The 20,270-nt window shown below is 34.5% G+C and overlaps 1 protein-coding gene across 4 annotated transcripts in view; it reads right to left on the bottom strand.

The window, feature by feature from the left end:
- Positions 1–786: 786 nt before the first annotated feature.
- LOC144967394 (uncharacterized) overlaps positions 787–20,270 on the bottom strand; it is a 30,227-nt gene continuing 10,743 nt past the window's right edge. For 3 of the 4 annotated variants that reach the window (XM_078904536.1, XM_078904538.1, XM_078904537.1), the window contains exons 9-24: positions 19,680–19,769; positions 19,361–19,483; positions 19,033–19,089; positions 18,813–18,851; positions 17,816–17,926; positions 16,376–16,444; positions 15,031–15,120; positions 14,270–14,350; positions 13,378–13,488; positions 11,790–11,891; positions 10,022–10,132; positions 8,273–8,341; positions 6,090–6,131; positions 5,460–5,564; positions 4,372–4,488; positions 787–2,959 (exon numbers count right to left, since the gene is read on the bottom strand). In XM_078904536.1, coding sequence (XP_078760662.1) covers positions 2,522–2,959; positions 4,372–4,488; positions 5,460–5,564; positions 6,090–6,131; positions 8,273–8,341; positions 10,022–10,132; positions 11,790–11,891; positions 13,378–13,488; positions 14,270–14,350; positions 15,031–15,120; positions 16,376–16,444; positions 17,816–17,926; positions 18,813–18,851; positions 19,033–19,089; positions 19,361–19,483; positions 19,680–19,769 — 1,755 coding nt within the window. In that variant the 3' untranslated portion in view covers positions 787–2,521. The remainder of the gene's footprint in view (positions 2,960–4,371; positions 4,489–5,459; positions 5,565–6,089; positions 6,132–8,272; positions 8,342–10,021; positions 10,133–11,789; positions 11,892–13,377; positions 13,489–14,269; positions 14,351–15,030; positions 15,121–16,375; positions 16,445–17,815; positions 17,927–18,812; positions 18,852–19,032; positions 19,090–19,360; positions 19,484–19,679; positions 19,770–20,270) is intronic. The other variant, XM_078904539.1, reaches the window with a different exon arrangement.

The raw sequence follows: 20,270 nt of genomic DNA, 5'->3' as shown, positions 1-20,270 counted from the left end.
GCTCTCTAATTTCTCTGTTTAACATAACATTTCAGCACCAGTAAAGAGAAAGATGATAAAGAGGAAAAGTTGAAGATCTGAATTTAAAAGCACCATAGAGAGAAAAGCAAGACAAAGGGGGGGGGATACTGGTTCAAATATGTGGTCTTGTGGTATGACACACGCTTTCGGATCGGGAGGACCTGGGTTCGAGCCTCGCTCTGAGCACAGTTGAGTCCTTGTAAAAGGCTCTTTTCTGATATTCTCTTACCGTATTCAGGTGAAAATGAGTACCTGGCCGTTAACAGCGTTGTCTATGTCGGAAAAAAATTGTAATATCACCTAACAGGCATCATGTTTTGTTCTACATGTTACGTGTTGCTGTTGATCAGGGACCCCTTGTAAAGTGCTTTGAGCATGTTTAGTGGATATTGCGCTATACAAAATCTCAATTTTTAAATTTTAAATAAGTAACAAGATTCCATGAGCAATCCATCGATGTGTCTGTTTTGATATTACCCTATATCTGTTTTTCCCTTCAAGTCTTCAAGTGACTTTGTCTTGTCCTGAAATTTCATTTCATAGTTTTACCCTGACCCTGGTTGGAGTTCTTATCAGTGAGGGAGGTAGCCTGATATGTGAGAAATAATATTCCATTGGTGGTAAGCTGGGCGCGGGATAGATTTAATCTATATTCTACCTTTGTGAACTATTTCATATTGCCTTTTCTTTTAAAATGAATTTTAATTTTCATTCAATTTACAAGCGTCAATGAATAAATAAACAACAATGGAATATATACAGATCTATTTGTTATAAATATTAGTTGACACTTTATATCACAGAAACGCTTTATGTAATAAAACATTTGGAAATGCTGATAATGGCATGAAATATTTACAACAAAAGGAAACTGGAAATCGACCTATTCTCAATAATAAATTAGGAAATTATTCAATATTATAAGAGGTTTTGTTAAATTGAGAAAAAGGAAAAATATATTGGATATAAATATATAAGGTTAAATTAAATGGTTGATTAGAGATTATTACACTACGTAAAGAAAATGACGATCACCACAATCACAACAAGAGGTAAACGCTATTTCAAACAATATTATATTATAATATTGTTTGACATAGCGTTTACCTCTTGTTGTAATTTTGGTGATGATCGTCATTTTCTTTTTTATGCAGGCACTTATCTATTCTATTATACTATTGTGGAAATTAAAATAAATCAAGACAAATTTTTTGGAGCCATCAATGATTAAAATCAGTTCGGTAATAAAATCTGTAGAAGGTGCGTGTAAATGAATCTGGCCACACATCCAAACCGGCAAATGACATATCATTATGCCCTAGCAGAGTTTATAAATAATCATCTGAGTCAACAGGTGATAAAATTACCCTTAATTTATAAAATGTTTGCAAGTTTTATCTTATATCAATCTGTAAAAAAATTGTTTTATCATTTTTTAGATTTGCCAGTAATTCTGTTTTCTAGCAAAAATTTTACATTGGTTGGACGGAACAATTTTGGCCCCAACCCATTTTTTAAAGAAAATATCTTTTGATAAAAAGATTTTCCAAGATCCAAAATGAGAATTTCCTAAATTTGTAATTTAAATTGTAAAACAATCAAGCCTTCAACATCGCGTAGGGCCTTAGATGTAGATAGTGGGTGAGAAAGAAGGAAAAATGATGGGAAATCAGTTTAAAACATAAAGACTGTAAAATGTTCGTTGTATAACTTTATAAATGTGTTAGGTCAATAAATATTCAATAGGAGAATGGCATGGTTTTCATAAATATACTGTACCAGGTATTGTACAGAAATTGAAAAGAGTGGAGATTGCTATCGGCTTTCCACGTGTCCAGGACTATCACGGTAGTACAGTACTCACCAGATTCTAGCACGCTCTTGGAGAGACCAAAAAGCTGCAAGAATCCAAGTGTGCTGAAAATTGGTGCTCATGGAAGGTAAGGACTTACATAGGTCAAATCCAGTCACCTTGCTCCATTGTGCCATATTGCAGTTCGTGCAGGACTTAGGCCTGCTACAATCCAGCTAGTTTTGTATAATGTACATGGCAGATAATAATAATAATAATAAAAAAACAGTAATATTTACAGGGCTCCCAATGTTATGCTATAAAAACATATTCTTCACTGTTTCTACACGGTGTATTTAACAATTAATTGTTTGATAGATAGTGGTTTGTTTGCTTTGCTTCATTATTATATTTTCAAATTTTTTGACGTTTCTGAAGATTTCCTCCCACACAAATTTGTTACAAGAATTATTTACCTCTAATGTTATCTAACGGCAGGGACTGAAGGGTTCCATTTTCAAAATGTACACTTTTTCCCCAAATCTTACTCTTTTTGACAAGGAATGTTACTTTTTCTCCTAATCTTACTCTTTTTGACGAGGAATATTACACTTTTTCTCTAAATGTTACCCTTTTTGACAAGGAATATCACACTTTTTCTTGTATTGAGGTTGGCAGCTCAGTGTTAGATTACTTTCTTGAAAAAGACTAAAACACTAATGTATTATTATCATCAGAATTATCGTCATCAAAACTGTCGCTGTAGGCAAAGCTGACTGATAAATTGTCTTCATTTTCTTTCTCTTCATCATTACGATCATCATCATCATCATCATCATCATCATCATCATCATCACTGTTCGAATCGTCATCAATCACTTCTTCCTCGAACATGACTTCTCCAGAGCCATCCTCCTCAGTGCTGAGTTTCCGTACTTTATAGAAACGGTCGCTTGCATCAATTTGGTGTCCTGAATCTTTACCTTGTTCAGTTTTCTCAGCTTTTTCTTTCCCTAGTTTTTCCTGTTTGAATTTTAATCTTTTTTCCACGGCGTCCACAAGTCTATCCATGCCTAAATGTCTGGCCCTGTCTAGAACAGCCATTTCGTTATCATGACTCTTTTGGCTGTCGATATCCATTGTAACCTGAAAGAAAACAAGGAAGATGCATTAACTTCAAGACATCCATAACTCGAAATGTGTAAAATTTATCACAGTGAGTGCTTAACTGCTAAATGCTGTGGACTGTAAAAAGTCATAAACACAAATTAAAAGAGAGTGCAACCAATGGATAATGACATCATCCAGAACCAGAAAATTATGTCATTATCCAAGGGTTGTCATTCACGGGTGTCATTATCCAGAGGTTGCACTGTAACTTTAAAAAATAAAGAACAAAATACTTAAGATTTTTTTAATGTTGATTTATTCCTCTTTGTACACGACTAAAAATTATCCCCAAAAAAAGGTTTTCCAGAATACCTGTCTTTTCCGTCCTGCAAGCATCTCTTTAACTCCCATGTGTTTGCATGAATTTGTCATTGAACAAATTAGTCATTTTGTTCATTGAACAAATTAGTCATTGAACAAATTGGTTTGATTTTCATTTTTCTTGTACCCGATAGAATTAAATCAAATTATAATCAGTCGGAGAAATAGTTTAATTCCAATAAACACTTCACAAAAACTTAGAATGGATTTTATTTGAGTATAAGTCAACAATAACAACGAAAACCTAATGAATCTTTAGCCTCTTATAAATAAAACTGAAAGTAAACACCAAACACAGCATTCCACGCTTGTACTGTAAGTAGTAATAGAAATAAATTGATTATAACAAGGACTTCATGACAAACCCAGATTGCACATATTCCATTAGGGAAACAACGAGTTCCAAGATTTGTTTGTTTGTTTTATGGGACTTGCAACACATTCAGGTCATTTCAGCACCAGTAAAAAAAATAAAAAATTGTGACATTAAAAAAAATTATCTAGATTAACAATTAAAAGCACACAAGAAAAGTAAGACGAAGGGGAATAGTACAAATAGGAAATAGATGTAGATTCCAAGAGCAAACTATCAATGTGCATAGTTTGGAGTCACCTAAAGGCTCATCCAGCCACAAGCACAGTATCCCACTAAGAGGAGCACACTCAAATGCTTACATTATACATACAAAACAACAAATATAACAATAAATAGAGAAAAATGATTTACAATTTTAAAAAAATATCATCTCCCAAAACTAACACTAAACATTTGACTGTTTCCCTCTCAGTCGAGAATTCCGACAAGGGAAAGGACAAAAACAACTGTTTCCCTCTCAGGTAAGGACTCCAACCAGGTCATGATTTAAACAAGTCATCTCATTCCAATACAAAGACAGAAAGCAAGTTGGAAAACAGATATAGGGGGATAGAATACACAGTAAGTGACCTCCCTGTCTCCAATTGGAGGTCAGGAATCCCACCCAGAAGTCAAAGAAACAACATGCACTGTCAATCACTTTTCACACAACAAAGATTTTTTAAAAGTCATAAAACAAACGTGAACAAACCTGAGACCGAACTGACAAACAGTTCCCCAGCTTCACCAAGCGTATGGCAACATCTTCCTTCCCATGATCCATTGCAGCATGGAGCAGATCTCGATACTTTGGCATCAGGGGAGATAACTGTAGAATCAAAATATATTTTTAAATGGGGACAAGAAAAAATAAATCACTAAAACAAAACATTGTCAGTGTCAGTCTATCTGTGATAATAGCTTCAATTCATCGTCGATTTCATGAATTGTCATCAGTGACCCGTACGGTCATACGTGACATTTGGTCACTTTAATGATATATAAAAATATATGTTATGAAACAACTAAAAATTTCTAGTGGTTTTGCAATAAAACAACAATCTTCAATCTACAAACTCGAACATCTTTAAATATTCATTTGCATCCCACACTAACAAAGACTGGAACACTCTTCCCGAATCATGTGTGAACACAACGGATTTAGATACCTTCAAGTGAAGATTATTAAACTACTTCAGCCTAAACATCAACAATGGCTGTCAGATTCAACAACTCTCTCCGCCCTCAAATACAAATACTCAGAATTGAGTCGACTTCGAGTAACATTTAGATTCAGATTCAGATACAAAAGTATGTAAAATCCTTCATTTCTATGCACAATGTCGATACTTTTTTATTTAAGATAGTACGTGAAACTTGTCGCTTACAATAAAACGTGAAATCAAAGAAAATTTCAGGTTCATTTTTGGCTAAACCTCGAGAGTAATCTTGAAAAAGTAAATTAATAAAAATGAATATAACAGCTTCAAAAAATAACAAAGTATGTATTTATGTTTACATTGGTTTGTTTTTGTTTTTTGGCTGAAGAAGGGTTTTGAGCCTGAAACATTCTGTTTTGCTATTTTATTCTTTTTTGAAGCTGTTATATTCATTTTTGTGAGTAATTTTGAAAATGTCACTTGTATGGTTCGATGTAGTGACCGTTAACAATTTTCAATTTTAACCATACCAGATACAGAAAAAAAAATTTGACAGCACTACCCTCTTATCATGAAAATGACACATTGTTATCAATTTCACACTCAATGGGACCCAGAAATTCTTTTAAATAAAACTTACAATATTGTGTAGCTGTGGCACTGGATGTTTGAACCGTTTGACGCAATCATTGAAATGCTGGACTGTTTTCCCTTTGCCTTTCATCATTCTGTAGAGTTCTTCATACTGGAAGGAAATTATTGGATAAAATATTCATTGAAATCAGCTTGGACACAACTAAAGTTTACCTAATATACATTGGACTCAGCTTAGATTGAATCAGAACTAAATTTTACCTAAAATACATTGGACTCGCTTTAGATATATACAGAACTAAATTTTACCTAAAATACATTGGACTCGGCTTAGATTTAATACGGTACTTAAAATACATTGGACTCTTAGATTTAATCAACTAAATTTTACCTAAAATACATTGGAATTGGCTTAGATTTAAACAGAATTAAATGTTACATAAAATACATTGGTTCCGTCAACTGCGTAACTTTGTCTAAAGGGGGAAACTTTGTTTATTGAATTTTAGACGATTAAGAGATTGTTTAGTTCTGTGGCAATTATCTCCTTTGATAAAACTTCAAGTCTTTTAACGGGTACTATAACTACAACAAAGCTGAGATTATTCAAAATGCTCCAAATTCACAGAGGCTGTTTCCCATTGAGGCAAAGTCACGCCAATTTTCTGGTACTTACTTTATCCACACAGGCAAGCTGTTTGACCATTCCATAGAAAGTCTGGAAAAAAAGTTTGGAAAAAATGAATAAAAGCGACTCACCATGTCAAGCCGGTACAATGCCAGGATGACCCGATGCCAGTGAATGACTTGAAGGTGAAAATTACTTTAAAAAATGGAGATTCAGTTCTTGTCACTATAAGGAATTAACCACGTGTATTTAAAAATTCGGCCAGAAAACTCGTTCTTCAAATATCGATCGATTTGAATGACCATCATCTAATCTCAAAAACTCGCAAACTTGGGACTTCGCGAAGTCTTCCTTTAAGTCCCAGGTTTGAGAGTATTTGCCAAGAATGAGGGCCATTTAAATTGATGGATACTTGAAGGACCAGTTATCTGGACAAATTTTAAAATTCCGTACACTATTTTCCAGAATACGGCAGTTAACTGGTTAGATCTTTTGTTCTCAATGACACATGAAATAAAACAACACAAATTTTATATCTAAGGCGTCCAACACAAACCATGGAGGTGCTAGAGAGGCGATTTTGAGAAAAAAAAAAAAAAACAAACAACAAAACGGTGAAGCTTCTGTTATAAACACTTAAGTTGAGTGTTTACATACTTACTTACTTATCCAAACCAGCGACCAGCTGAGCTCTAGCCCTTTGGTATTGTGACATGACGTCTAACCTCTACGTCAAGATGAGTGTTTAGATCACATGATTATTTCCTCCAAATAGGATTGTGATTAAGTCTCTATCAGCCACATGGGTAGGGGAAGGAATTGGCTTTAATATAAAAAGTAAAAGTAGTCCTTCAGAGCAATTGGGCCCACAGAGCTAGAGTTTATCCCAGTTTCTATAGCGTAAAACGGACAATAGCAATTGCTCGCTATCCTTTGGATAGGACACTAGTCTATTGCAAAGTACTTTCCACCAAATCTAACAGACTCAACTACCCATTCACTGCTGGGTGGACAGGGGAATCAGAAAAAATCTTGACTGCACCTGGGATCAACCTTGTTCCCTTTGATTGTGAAGTGAGTGCTCTTTTAACTGAGCTATCGGGACCCTCTTGGCTATAGTACAAGCTAGAAATAATAATTTTACTGCAGATTAATTCAATTTCTATCATCTAAACCAGCAAGGTTACTAGACTTCAAAGCAAACAAAGGACACTACAACAAATCATTCTCACCCTCTGTCATTAGGAATTGGGAATTGTCACATCCTTTCTATAATAAATTCTTGGAATGTCATTCAACGAGTACTGTCATGTTATCTTTTGTGACAAATAATAATATAATAATAATAATAATAATAATAATAATAATAATAATAATAATAATAATAATAATAATAATAATAATAATAAAAAATATTATAATAATAATAATAATAATAATAATAATAATAATAATAATAATAATAATAATAATAATATTAATAATAATAATAATAATAATAATATACTACTACTACTACTACTACTACTACTACTACTACTACTACTACTACTACTACTACTACTACTACTACTACTATTACTACTACTACTACTACTACTACTATATACTATATACTAATGCTACTACTACTACTACTACTACTACTACTACTACTACTACTACTACTACTACTACTACTACTACTACTACTACTACTACTACTACTACTACTACTACTACTACTACTACTACTACTAATAATAATAATAATAATAATAATAATTGCACATTGTATTTGTTGAGCACTCCACCATATCACGAGGAAGTGCTCAGAGCACTTTACAAGGGCATCAACAATTCAATTTGGGAAAAAAACAAAGTCTTAAGATACTTTTTAAACATATCTTCTGTTGAACAATGCTGTATTTCTTTTGGAAGTTTGTTCCAGAGGGTTGGGGCGTCTCTAGCAAAAAGATCGTCCTCCACATGACACGTCAGAGTTCTTTCCTTGAGTAACAAGCAATTTTCCTTCGGATGGCTAGCAAAGAGATTGGATTGGTGTATATAACTCCAATTTATGGTAAAGATAAGTTGGTTGACATGTGTTGAGACATTTAAATCACAGTATCATAACTTTGTACACTATTCGCTTCTTAACAGGAAGCCAATGAAGCTCTTTTAGCAAAGGTGATGCATGATGTTTCTTGCTGCGTTGTTTTGAATTCTTTGCAGTCTGAGTATTCACTTACCTTTCTTTCCTTTGCCAGCCACGCGTGTCCTCCAATATTCTCTAGATAATCGCTTGCTTTATGACCTGTCTGGAAAAATATTTTATAATTCATATTAAATTTCGCTTTAGTTTAGAACCATCTTTAATATCAAAACAATAAAAGACAAAATCTTTTTATTTCAAAAGTCAATCACGGCTACAATACAATCAGGTGGAGTTTGGAACAACAACAAAAAAACAAACAAAATAATTTTAAAAAAAAACAAAACAAAAAAAACAAAAAAACTGACACAGAAAATTGGAATGTCTACAATTGGATCCCACGACACTTGGGATAACACCATGGTTGTTCTAAGTACAAGCCAACCAGTCAATATCATGGGATCACCTGCCTATCTATATTTTACAAACATTGTACCGTATTTTGTGTCACACGTTGACAAACTGGAAGGTCACAAGATTTGTCTGGTAGGCGAGTTATGGATGCCACATATCTTATGGTGTAGGAAATATAACAGAAAATTAACACCAAAGCCCAGACAGCTCCAGTCGCAATTCAAAAAAATTTTTTTTTAGAGTGAGCTTTTATATAGCGCAATACCCACTAAACATTCTCAAAGCGCTTTACAAAGGATCCCTGGACAACAGCAACATTTAGGACCGGACATGACATCTGTTAGGTGATAATACATTTTTTTTCGGACACAGACAACACTGTTAATGGCCAGGTACTCATTTTACACCTGATTACAGTGAGAGAATGTGAGTAAAGAACCTTCTCCAAGGACTCAACTACGTGCCGAGCGAGGGTCGAACCCAGGACCTTCCTATTCGAAAGTGGGTGTCATACCATTAGACCACATAGCCGCACAATTCAGAGTTGAATCCCATCATTACTACAATGCAGCACCAAAATATCGAACAAGTTGAGACCAGGCCTTTTTTGTTCGATTTTTATCGCTCAGTCACGATTTTATGACTACCTTGTGAACAAGACAGGTTTGGAAAGCGAAAAAAAAATTGTGTGAAAATAACTACACTGGAATGTGTTCACACACTGAAAATCTAAAAGAGCGTTTGCTTAGCCATAGTCACTCAAAAGTCATCTATGGATACATAAGCAAGTCATGTGCTCTGTGTAATGCTGTGGAACATTCTAGATTATTGTTTTAAAACCTTGTAATGTAATTCATTCATCTGACTTTGTTCGTTGTTTGTTTTTCTCTCTTTCTTTTCCTTCTTTTTCAATTTGACAAAATGTTTGATTTCCGTGAAATGACGGAGGATTTACAGGTTTAGTGTTGTGTATTGACAGGAATGCATGATGGTTAGGTTATGCGGCTATGTGGTCTAGTGGTATGACACTCGCTTTCGGATTGGAAGGTCCTGGGTTCGAGCCTCGCTAGGCGCATAGTGGAGTCCTTGGAAAAGTCTATTTACTCACATTCTCTCATTGTTCTCGGGTGTAAAATGAGTACCTGGCCGTTTACAGCATTGTCTCTGTCCGAAAAGAAATTGTAACATCGCCTAATAGGCGTCATGTCCCGTCCTAAATGTTAAATGTTTCTGTTGGCCAGGGACCCCTTGTAAAGCACTTTGAGCACATTTAGTGGATATTGCGATATATAAAAGCTCAATTTTTTTGTTTAAGGTTAAAATTGCATCAAAAATTAACTCTCTGTGTTACACGAATGTGCGATTGACCAGATTGTTCAAATTTTCATTCATGAATTTATGTTGAATGCAACTGAGTTGAAGAACAACCTACAAAGTCAAGAACTTCCGAGTCGATTCCAGCCTGTGATAGAACAGAACAGAACTCCATCCTCTCATCTTCCTCCTCCACACAACAAGCGTAATGTAAGGCTGTGCGACCACACTGGAATAGGAAAATAAAAAGATTAAATAATAATAATAATAATAATAATAATAATAATAATAATAATAATAATAATAATAATAATAATAATATATCTTTATTGTCCTCAAAATAGTGGCAATTTGTCATTTGGTTACACATTTATAACAGTACAATATAGTGACATACACACTCACACATATGCACACTAGTAACATCGTAGTCATCGTTACCATCATCAGCATCAACAACATCATCATCATCATCATCATCATCATCATCATCATCATCATCATCATCACCATCATCACAACAACCTTCCGGATATTTCAGTTACAATCCTTCACTTTCACCATTCCCCTATAACACCATCACCATCCTCATCATACTCCATATTATATTATTTTCCTGTAACAAGCTATGAGAGGGAAAGCTTGTGGTCCTCCTCACTCTCTCTCAAATGACTTCCTGGTGTAAAAAAAAAAATTTCATCCATCGACATGTGTCAAATTGTGATTATAACACGCCTTTTTGTATTCTCTAATAGAAATAAACCAGTCAAGCTAAAAATTCATTAATGACCATTTGCGACGGAATTGTATTATTGGCTTACCCCTCTCCTTACCACCTGCAGCAAACTCGTCACATTTGTTACGACACAATATACATTTTCAAAATTCAGATTTATTTTTGTACATCACAAACTTTGAAGAATTATCTTTGTTTAATTAATAAAAACATAAAGTTGTTTTGTGGAGAGATTGTTTGAGTTTTAAAAAACAATTTTTTCTGCTGGGTAAGCCTGCCATTTTTGGGAAAATACTGAAAAGGATCGGTGAGGAGAGAGTTAAACAATTTAAATTGAAGGTCAAGGTAAGCAGTCATTTATCAAGAGCTTTAGATGCTAAACGGTTAAATCTATTTTAAAAAGCAACAAAAAACCCCAGCATTTATAAAGCATAATATTTACTGAACCTGCTCAAAGCACTTTACAAGGAGTCCCGAGCCAACAGCAATGCTTAATATAAAGGACAAGAATTGGAACATGCAAGATGAAACTATAATATTTTTCTGACAGAAACCATGATTTTAACAGCCAGGTACTCATTTTACACCTGAGCATGGTGAGAAAATGTGAATAACGTCCTTTTCTTAGGACTCAACTTTGTGTCACTCAGAGCGGGACTTGAACCACAGAACTACCAATCCAAAGTCATACCAATAAACCACAAAGTGGCACAAGACTAGCCAAAAATATCAGTCTCTGGTAGTACGACTTATCTAATTTTTTTAATGGAAGATAAATGGCATGACGTCTTAAGAATTCAAAAACTGAAATTCCTATTTCCCATCAATGTCATTTTCCAGTACAAAATATTAAACACAAAATGTTTTGGACTAAAAGCCCTTCTTCAGCCAGTAACCAAGCTTAAAAGTTCACAACACATCTGGACAGGAAATAAGATGACGACACATTAAATTGAGATAGGTGGATGATAAGTTCACAACACATCTAGTGTTTCCCATCTAGTCATGCTGAGAACTTGGAGAAATGTATTCATGATTTTAAACTGTTTTTTGACATTGGCTGAAAAAGGGTTTTGAGCTGAAACATTCTCTTTAATATTATTTTCATATTTAAAAACAAAAAAATATTTTCTATTCATTTCTTACTTACGTTATCTTGTGTATTCAAGTCAATCCCTGACATGTTGATCAATAATTTCAAAACGTCAAATCTCCAATGTAAAATGGCAATATGGATGGGACTACGGCCACCCTGAAACAAACAAACAAACAAAAAGTCCTTAAGAGCCGGTTTCTACAGCGTGAAACATACAATAGCAATTGTTTGCTACCCTGTGAATAGTACGCTAGTCTTCGTAAAGTACTTTCCACCAGATCAAACAGACCCAGCTGGGTAGACAAGAGGTAATAATAATAATAATAATAATAATAATAATAATAATAATAATAATAATAATAATAATAATAATAATAATAATAATAATAATAATAATAATAATAATAATAATAATAATAATAATAATAAATAATAATAATAATAATAATAATAGTAATGATAATAATAATGATAATAATAATATCAATATTAATAATAATAATAAAAATAATAATACTATTAATAATAATAATAATAATAATAATAATAATAATAATAATAATAATAATAATAATAATAATAATAATAATAATAATAATAATAATAATAATAATAATAAGAATAATAATCATAGTTTTTTTTTTCAAAGGGTTTTACAGCGCTTGCAACACATTAAGGTCATATCAGCGCCAGTAAAAAGGAAGAAAATTGGATAGTAAAAAGTTCTAGAATTACAATTAAAGCACAAAAGACAATGTAAGACAAAGGGGGATTGGTTCAAATAGGAAACAGATGTAGATTCCAAGAGCACACCGTCAAAGTACTTAGTTTGAGATCACCTAAAAATCTCATCCAGACCCAAGCACAGGTCCCAACTAAGAGGAATGCACTCAAATGTTTAACAATCATATAATATAATATGTAAACTAAACATAATACAATGCATAACAGAGAGATGATTTACAAGGAAAAAAATATCATCTCCCAAAACTATGACTATACATTCGACTGTTTCCCTCCCAGCCAAGGAACTCTGGCAAGGATCAGGACAAAACTAAGTAATCTCATTCCAAGACAATGACAGGAAACAATTGGAAAACGGGTATGGGGGGATAGAAGACACAGCATGTACCTCCCACTATGGGAGGTCAGGATCCCCACCCAGATAATAATAATAGTAACAGTAATAGTAATGATGATAATAATAATAATAATAATAATAATAATAATAATAATAATAATAATAATAATAATAATAATAATAATAATAATAGTAATAATAATAATAATATAATAATAATAATAATAATAATAATAATAATAATAATAATAATAATAATAATAATAATGATGATGATGATGATGATGATGATGATGATGATGATGATGATACAAAGATAGCACTTGTATGGCAAATAACCATGACTGGTTCATGCTCCATGCAGTTCACAGTTACAAGTATGGCAATCTCGATAGCACAGCTCTCTCTCTCTCTCTCTCTCTCTCTCTCTCTCTCTCTCTCTCTCTCTCTCTCTCTCTCTCTCTCTCTCTCTCACCCACACACACATGCACATACACAAGAGAATTACCTTAAACTTAATATTTCGTCATGTAAAAATCTGAATTCACACCAGTTACCCACCTTGTCTTTAGTATTGATAAGCATTACGGGTTTCTGGCATCCATCTATAACTTTGACAACATCGTCAAGTGATTTGTATCTGATACAATGGAACAGTCTCCTTACTTGGGCCTGAGTATGACAATGGAACACGTCCAGGGGTTTGGAGAGTAAATACATTGTAGATTAAAAAAAAACAAACTCTAAAGTGATAAAGAAGTTTTTAAAGTTCAAAGGTTTATTTTATGCAATTTGCTGATAGAAATCAGAAATTGATTTAAAATGTTCAATTTACGAATGAAAGCAAAGAATGGTCGATCCCTGGGCCAAGCCCTGCTCTGACTCTGAGTGGCCAAACTTGAATCCTTGGAAAAGGCTCTTTAATTTTATTTGTTCAGGTGCGAAAAGAGTACCTTGCCATTGGGAACATTTTCCCAGGCAAAAAAAAAATTGAACTATTGCCTCACAGGCATCATGTATCATCTTACATGGTAAGTGTTGTTGATAGCTAGAGACCTCTTGTAAAGCGCTTTGACATGTTTAGTAGATATTGCGCTTTATAACTACTCAAGTTTTTATTTATTTATTTATCTATTTTCTTAAGACCAAATTAAGGACCATGTAATATGATGTATACGTGATCAGGAAATGACATTTGACATGTACATGATTAGCAAATGACATTTGACATGTACACGAACAGGAAATGATATATGTTATGGACATGATCAGGAAATTACATATGACATGTACGTGATCAGGAAATGACATATGACATAAACCTTTGTGATCTGGAAATGACATATGACACTATGTGATCAGGAAATGACATATGACATATACCTACATGATCAGGAAATGACATATGACATGTGTCTACATGATCAGGAAATGATATTTGACAGAAACTCACATGGAACACTGGAATCCATTGCACAAAATGGAGGACGTCGTCAGACTCGTTTCCACTTGCGTAGATAAAAGTGTCTCTGTACTGCGTTGCCATGGCAATTTGAAAAATGAGTAAATCCAGATGAGATATATGATAATACAATATCATTAAAAAACCTTTATTAACTGGCTTTACAAAATTAACGTGACTGAACAAATAAGCCTTATAAAATGTGAAGTAGAGATTCCTGTCCGATCCACCTATCTATCCAACTGTCTGACCTCCCCCCTCCCTCCCTGTCCACCCAACTGTCTGACCATCCCCCCCCCCCCCCCGCCTGTCACCCACTCCACCCCCCCCCCCCCCCCCCCCCCCAGTTTCCATAGCCTGAAACAGACAATAGCAATTACTTGCACCCTTTGGATAAGAGGCTAGTCTATTGCAAAGGTATTTTCCATTAGATCTGACCCAGCTACCCAATCACTGCTGAGTGGACAGGTGGGGGGGGGGGGGGGGTGAGTTGGGGTCAGAATAAAGATCTTGACATCACTCGGGATCAACCTTTGTCCCTTTCCGTGTGAAACAAATGCTTTACCAACTGAGCTATCGGGACACCCTACCCCCCCCCCCCCTTTCAAGAGATCATGTATTATGAACGTAGAACATATTAAGTGGCTTTCATTCAAACTATAATGAAAAAAAAAAGAATTCCATCATCAAATATATATTTAAAATTTACTAAATGTATAAAAGAAAATATAATCCAACCCTTGTAGACTCACATTGAAATGAATCAGCATGCTGTCATAACCAGTACGACAAAGTCTTTCCAGCTCGGATATATTGGACATTCTGATAACTTTCACATAGGCCTGACAAGATGGATGGGTGGGGGTGGAGAAATAGAAATAAAGACATTTGATACCCATCATTTCAAACCAGTATTGCGTCGAGGTGAGAAAAAGAATTCGAATCTTAAGTTATGGACTTTTGGGTTGTAACAAATGGTTTCCTTGAGGAGAGAAGTTTCTGATTCTTAAACATGAACATTGGAAATACATTTTTAACATGAACATTTTTAATATGAATATTTGAAATATGAGGATTTGACATGCTCGATGTGCTTCACAATGTTTCATTTATTCCCCCGCAGGCCATATAGAACCATATTTCCATTTCATACAGTACCAGTTATTTGCTAGGCATCCTTTTTGTACTAACACACTTACAGTATCTGTTACTCATTCATAGCTGACTCGCGTGGGGGTGTCAATGTGCCTAGCCCAAGGACAAAACACGAGGACCAAAATTTTCCACGATCAATGTCAGTCATTCAGTCACTGACCACGCTTAATATTGCTTGACTTTTGACCAGACCCGACATGGTTTTGCAGAGCCAATGAGCCATACTTCAAAACATTTACATCAGTTATTTCCCCTACAGTGATACAGAACCATTTCTATGTTATACAGTAAATGCATCGCAGCTTTTTGTATTAGCACTCTATCTACAGTTAGGCACTCATTTATACCCGAGTCAAGTGAGGTAATGTGTCATCATCATCAACACCATCATCATTTATCATCATCATCATCATCATCATCAACAACAACAACAACAACACCAACAACAACAACAACACCAACAACAACAACAACAACAACAACAACAACAACAACAACAACAACAACAACAACAACAGCAGCAGCATCAGATGCATCCTGCTCCTCCTCACCATCATTATCATCTTCTTCTTTCAGATAAGATTGGACAAATCCAACGATACAATACAAATAGTGCGGCTATGTGGTCTAGTGGTATAACCCTCGCTTTCAGATCAGAAGGTCCTGGGTTCGAGCTTCGCTCGGTGGATAGTTGGAAAAGGCTCTTTACTCACACTCACAGTCTCTCACCATACTAAGGTGTAAAATGAGTACCTGGCTGTATGCAGTATTGTCTCTGTCCGCAAAAAAAATTGTAATAGCGCCTAACAGGTGTCATGTCCCGTCCTCCATGTTAAGTGTTCCTGTTGTCCAAGGACCCCTTGTAAAGCGCTTTGAGCATGTTTAGTGGATATTGCGCTATATAAAAGTTCAATTTTAATAAAAAAAAATTTTCAATCTAACCTTGTCAATTAATGTGAGAATGTCTTTTCTGCGATAAAATCTTGCAACATCTCTCAAGGTCACGCCGGCCTGAGAAACAAAATTAAAAATAATTCGTAACACAATTCATCTGAACAGAAAATTGAAAGTGTGTGAGTGAGTGAGTGAGTGAGTGAGCGTGTGTGTATGTGTGTGTGAGAAATGTGTCCTTACACAAATAAATGCCCAATCGGTAAAGCAAGGAGTTGTGCCAGTGTGTGTGTGTTTGTGTATGTATGTGTGTGTGTGTATATATATGTGTGTATGTGATTAAATTACAAGAAAAAATATATTGTCTCGACAAGTGCCAATTCTCCTAATTAGTGATTTCCAACCCTAATTAAGGTGAATGAATATTTTCCAAATGCAAAAGGAAGTTGATAATGAACTTGCAAATGTTAGATAATAAATTATATATTAATATCATTTTTTTTTTCATGTATGTGTGGTGGTCTGGCAAAAATTGTTTAAAACAGTTAGATTATCATCAGAACAGCACCCAAAAACGACATGCCTACTCCAAAATAAATAAATAAATAAATAAATAAATAAATGCCCTTCTGTAACAGAAACCAAAGATTTTGACTTAATTTTCCCCCTTTTTTGCCCTTCTTGACAATCTAATGTGATACTTTAGGAGGAGGAGGAGGAGGAGGCGGAGGTTCGTGTGCAGCTTCATCCTCCCTGGCCGATTGCTCTCTCAGTATTCTTAGTTACTATGTAGTTGGTGATTTTATTTTCCTTTTCAGATATTGATACTGACTTTTAGATATCTTATATTGTAATTATTATATAAAATTGAAAGAAAACTGTGATTGTCGCATGATTTTATTGATGGCACAATATTTTACAATGAAATGTTGATTGCTTATCACATTACTCATTTTGTTTGTAGCTATGTGCAGTGGTAATACTGACTCAATGGTAGCTTGTATTCATGTGCACTTATTTGCATTTCAAAAAATCAAAAAAGAATGATATGTAAAATGTCTGGGTTTGGTAAAAATTTTAGTTCTCAGCACTGAATTGAAATCCTCTACCTTAGAGGCATATATTAGGACAATTTTGAGGGTATCTCTCTTCGATAGAGGTCAGAAAAAAAACAACTAAATTAAATATCTACAAGCTTCAAAATGTAAAATCCTTTTGTGAGAATGTATTTGGATAGACAATAAAAACGATTAAGTGAAAAAAACAAAATTCATGCAGATAAAAATTTTTCATCTTTATTCACTCGTATCTCAAAATTAGCTTGTGCGACATCCGATAGGTTTTGCCAAATACCGTCCACAAAACATCACAGCCTCATAGAATTAATTAAAGATACAGTGTCAGACATTTTTATAATAAAAAAATTAACAGGAATTCTTGGATCCACATGAATGAAATTTCCTATAATCAAAAAAAAAACTTGATACGTACCGCATCTCTTTGTGAAACGTCTAGTTTGTTTTTCATCATGAACGTGATGACGTCGTACGGCACGTCTCCTTTAAACCTGTCCAAGGCATACACTGCAGCATTGCGACCTCTCTGTCACAAAAAATAAATGAATCATTGATTCTCATGCAGCTATGTGGTCTTGTGGTATGACACTCGCTTTTGGATCAGAAGGTCCTGGGTTCGAGTCTCACTCAGCGCATAGTTGAGTCCTTTGAAAAAGCTCTTTACTCACATTCTCTCACTGTTCTCAGGTGTAAAATGAGTACCTGGCCATTAACAACGTTGTCTCTATCCAAAAAAATTATAATATCGCCTAACAGGCATCATGTCTCGTTCTACGTATTATGTGTTGCTGTTGGTCAAGGACCCTTTGTAAAGCGCTTTGAGCACGTTTAATGGATATTGTGCTATATAAAAAAAAGCTCAAAGCTCGTTTTAATTATTAATACCGGACCCGTTTATAAAAAGCTTGGGTAAATATTCAAACTTATTCACTTTCATATGAGTATTGTTGAAAAAATATAGTAAATATCCAAGCTGTATGATAATAAAATGGAAATGCAGTAGCTGAAGTCTGGAAAGATAAAATAGATTTCAACACAGAATAAAAATAAAAATGTTTGTAGAGGGTGAAAAATTGCATTATTTGTTTTAGTTTTAAATCTTTAAAAACTTCTATACAGCTATACTACTGAAATTCTTGAAAAGAAGAAAATACATTGTCAGATATATATTTTTATAAATCTATTTTTCCCCCCAACCTGGTCTCTAAGGGTGAAATCACAGCCCGATCTCAACACCTACATCATCTCTAAGGGTGAAATCACATCCAGATCTCAACACCTACCTCATCTCTAAGGGTGAAATCACATCCAGATCTCAACACCTACCTCATCTCTAAAGGTGAAATCACATCCAAATCTCAACATCTACCTCATCTCTAAGGCTGAAATTACATCCAGATCTCAACACCTACCTCATCTCTAAGGGTGAAATCACATCCAGATCTCAACACCTACATCATCTCTAAGGGTGAAATCACATCCAGATCTCAACACCTACCTCATCTCTAAGGTGAAATCACATCCAGATCTCAACACCTACCTCATCTCTAAGGTGAAATCACATCCAGATCTCAACATCCTACTCATCTCATCACACGGGATTCAAGGAAAATCACATCCAGATCTCAACACTGTCCACATCATTTCTGTCATCACACGGGGATTCAACACAGAGAAAAATAAAGGTGTCTGGAACATGCAGAAAGATAAAATGTTTTATTGTAATTAGCCAGTCATTTTATGAGAAATATTCACTAACGTGTATCAATCAGACTATAAACGTTCAAGGTTACACATAGTTTTGAGTGTTGGCACGTTATATCCGGCTGGTGGATGATGTGAGCTTTTTGGCTAAATGCACAGTCTCAATATTACAATTTTTTAAAAACATCTAAAAATAAAACAAGTACCTTACGTAAAAAAAAAAAAACCAAAACAAACCAAAAAAAAAGAAACAAACCTTCAAAAAATTGTTCAACCTGACTCTGACATTTGGGTTGACCTTTGACCTACATATCATCCTGACCAGTCTGATGTCTGCCAGTTTGATGGCTTCTTGTAAAATATGCTTGAAGCCACTTGCCTGTTGACACATACACAAATATAATATATAATAATCATAAAAATATATGGTTTTTATATAGAACCTCACCCTGTATCTTAACAAGCTCAAAGCGGTTTACAGTAACTTAACACAAGCAAAGCAATATAATTAATTATACAGTGTTACATATTAAAAAGAATCGTCTGAAAGATAAGACATATAATAAAAATCTCACCACGTTGAGATGGTTGACATTGCATTTGTTGTGAGACAAAAATGGCCAGGCTTTCTCAGGGTTTCCTTCCAAAACGGAATAGATGGCGTTCTAAAATAAATTTTAAAAGTCAGGAGTTAACACTAAGCTGCTTGAAGCTGTGGACTGAAAAATGTCATGAATAAAAGTGAATAGAATGATTGTGCGACTATGTGGTCTTGTGTTATGACACTCGCTTTCAGATCGGAAGGTCCTGGGTTCGAGCCTTGCTCAGCGCATAGTTGAGTTCTTCGGAAAGGCTCTTTACTCACATTCTCTCACCGTACTCAGGTGTAAAATGACAGCTTTGTCTCTGTCAGGAACAAATTGTAATATCGCCTAACAGGCATCATGTTTCGTTCTATATGTTACGTGTTGCTGTTGGTCAGGGACCCCTTGTAAAGCGCTTTGAGCACATTTAGTGGATATTACGCTATATAAAAGCTCAATTATTTTTTTAGAACAGTTTCAAAAAAGAATAAATTACCAAATATGGAACAAAATCCTTCTTCAGCCAATAACAAAACAATGAAAGCATTAATACATCTCTTTAAATCAATACGGGGGTTCACG

This window comes from Berghia stephanieae, chromosome 3, assembly GCF_034508935.2.
Source record: "Berghia stephanieae isolate SIO BIC M18660-M18661 chromosome 3, UCSD_Bste_1.3, whole genome shotgun sequence".
NCBI lineage: Eukaryota > Metazoa > Mollusca > Gastropoda > Nudibranchia > Aeolidiidae > Berghia > Berghia stephanieae.
Note: the sequence above shows the minus strand (reverse complement) of the source record. Positions and strands in the feature narration are given on the sequence as shown.